The sequence below is a fragment of the Cucurbita moschata genome, unplaced genomic scaffold (genome assembly GCF_002738365.1).
Source record: "Cucurbita moschata cultivar Rifu unplaced genomic scaffold, Cmos_1.0 Cmo_Scf00024, whole genome shotgun sequence".
NCBI classification, from domain to species: domain Eukaryota; kingdom Viridiplantae; phylum Streptophyta; class Magnoliopsida; order Cucurbitales; family Cucurbitaceae; genus Cucurbita; species Cucurbita moschata.
Genome location: NW_019268540.1, coordinates 1,428,231 through 1,430,312, shown reverse-complemented (window position 1 = coordinate 1,430,312; position 2,082 = coordinate 1,428,231). Strand labels below are relative to the sequence as shown.

At 35.7% G+C, this 2,082-nt stretch overlaps 1 protein-coding gene across 1 annotated transcript; it reads right to left on the bottom strand.

Annotated features, from left to right (window-relative positions):
• Positions 1-967: 967 nt before the first annotated feature.
• Positions 968-2,067, bottom strand: LOC111460895. Its single transcript, XM_023104249.1, has one exon. It carries the CDS (start codon positions 1,965-1,967, stop codon positions 1,047-1,049), a length of 921 nt encoding a protein of 306 aa, XP_022960017.1. The 5' UTR covers positions 1,968-2,067; the 3' UTR covers positions 968-1,046.
• Between the last annotated feature and the right edge of the window lie 15 nt (positions 2,068-2,082).

Sequence of the window (2,082 nt, the reverse complement as noted above, 5' to 3'; positions counted from 1 at the left end):
AAAAAAAAAAAAAAAAAAAAAAAAACAACTGGTTTTAAAAAATAAAAATAAAAATAAATAAAAATAAAAAAATAAAAAAAAAGGAAAAGCAAATACATTAACGTTTGGTTACACCAAAAGAACAGATTGAGAGCCAGAGGTGTCCCCGTCACGCTCGTACTTGTCTCACGTGGCTTTCTGCTCCATCATCCACTGTCTTACCCACGTGGGCGTTCTCCACTCGCCGCATTTCTTATCCTTTCTTTTATTTATTTATTATTTTTAATTTCTTATCCTTTCTTTTATTTATTTATTATTTTTAATTTCTTATCCTTTCTTTTATTTATTTATTATTTTTAATTTCTTATCCTTTCTTTTATTTTTAATTTCTTATCCTTTTATCCCTTTCATCCTTAACAACCATCCTTTTCAAATCTTTATTTTTTGGTCCCTCCACTTTCCTTATTCTCTCTTCTACCCTTCTATTTTCCCATAATTCTCTAACTACTAAATTCATATAAATTATATTTTATTTTTTTATTAAAAAAATTTTAATTATAATTTTATAATTCTTTTTTCTTTTACCAAATTCTAGAAACAATTAATTACCAACTCACATGTCCAGTTGATATTAAATCTTTTTAAAAAATAAAAAATATCTTGGTTAAACTATAATCAAATTAAAGCCAATTTAAATATTTAATCTAGCATATCCGAATATTGTTATGTATTTTTAAGTATTTATTGACTTCTTCCTTAAACTTTTTATTTTGAACAGATCTCCACAATCTTTTGAAAGTTAATTAATTATTTTTTAGTTCTAGTGAGTTCTTAACAAATTTAAATAATTTTATGTTTAAATCTTGGATATATTCTTGTTCGGTAGAGCCGACCCATTTAATTTAATTTGTCATTTCCTTTTTTGAAATTTTTTAATTGTATTATTAAAAAAATAAATATCCATAATAGAAAGAAAGAAAAAAAAAAAAAAAAAAAAGATAGAGTTGCTATTCACGCTATTGATTTCTGGTTTGCTTTATTCTGATTTGTAATCATTTCGATCCTTATCATCTCGTCCGGACAAAAAACTGGTGATTGATGTTGACGTCCGAAACGACGTCGTTAAATCCAACGCATCGAAACGCCGCGTCCGCGGTCTCCGTCGCCGATGACTTTTCAGGAATCGGATTCACGGTCCGACGGTAAGGTCCGAACCATTTGTTCTGAACGTAACGGTTCTTCCTCCAAGGAGAAACCGATAAATCACTGCTTCGAAGCGATTTTCTCGCTCCGTCGCACAAAACTTTCACGATTCTCATCAATTCATCCGTCGTACCAACGAAGATCCTCGGCAAACACTGCAGCATTCTTGAGTATTGAACCGTCGGCCTCGCGATCTCGAACTCCGAAATCAAGTCCAGTTCAACAAAATACCTAACCTGCGCCTTTCCAGCGGCCGATCGTACGACGTCGATGAACTCGTAGTTACCGGAAGTTAAACTACCAGAGGAACTCCACTTCGTTTTGCAAATCGCAGCATTATGCCCTAACTGACGCAGAAACGCCATAACATTTCTAAGAAAAACAGATTTATCGGATCGAAGAAGCGAGAAGTTCTCAACAGCCATACACAGATGATGCACGAGTAATTTCCTGTAGGAATCGACATTGTTCAAATTCAAAGACCTAACGATTTCATCGATCGAACTTCCACGATCGGGCGCGGATTCGATAAAATCAGAGTCAGAATCGTAGGCATGCGACAGAGTGGTAGCAGCAGCAGCAGTAATAGACGATTCATGAACATCATCGTGAAGAAATCCGTGAACAAGTTCAGACAAACAGGGCGAGTCAGAGTGGTGAGCAGAGTGCTCGCTACCGCTGCTAACGTAACTGAACGGGAAGTGATCAGTGCCAATCAAGCGAGCCTTGACCTTATCGCCGAGAGGATCCGTGACACGCTTGGACCTAGTAGCAAAAATCGCCATGGAAGAAGAGAATCAAAGCAGAGAATTGAAGAACTGTAAGAGATTAGGAGGGGAATATATGGAAATGGAAACGATGAAGAAGAGGGGGCGTGGCTCTTAGGAACACTGGGGGGGG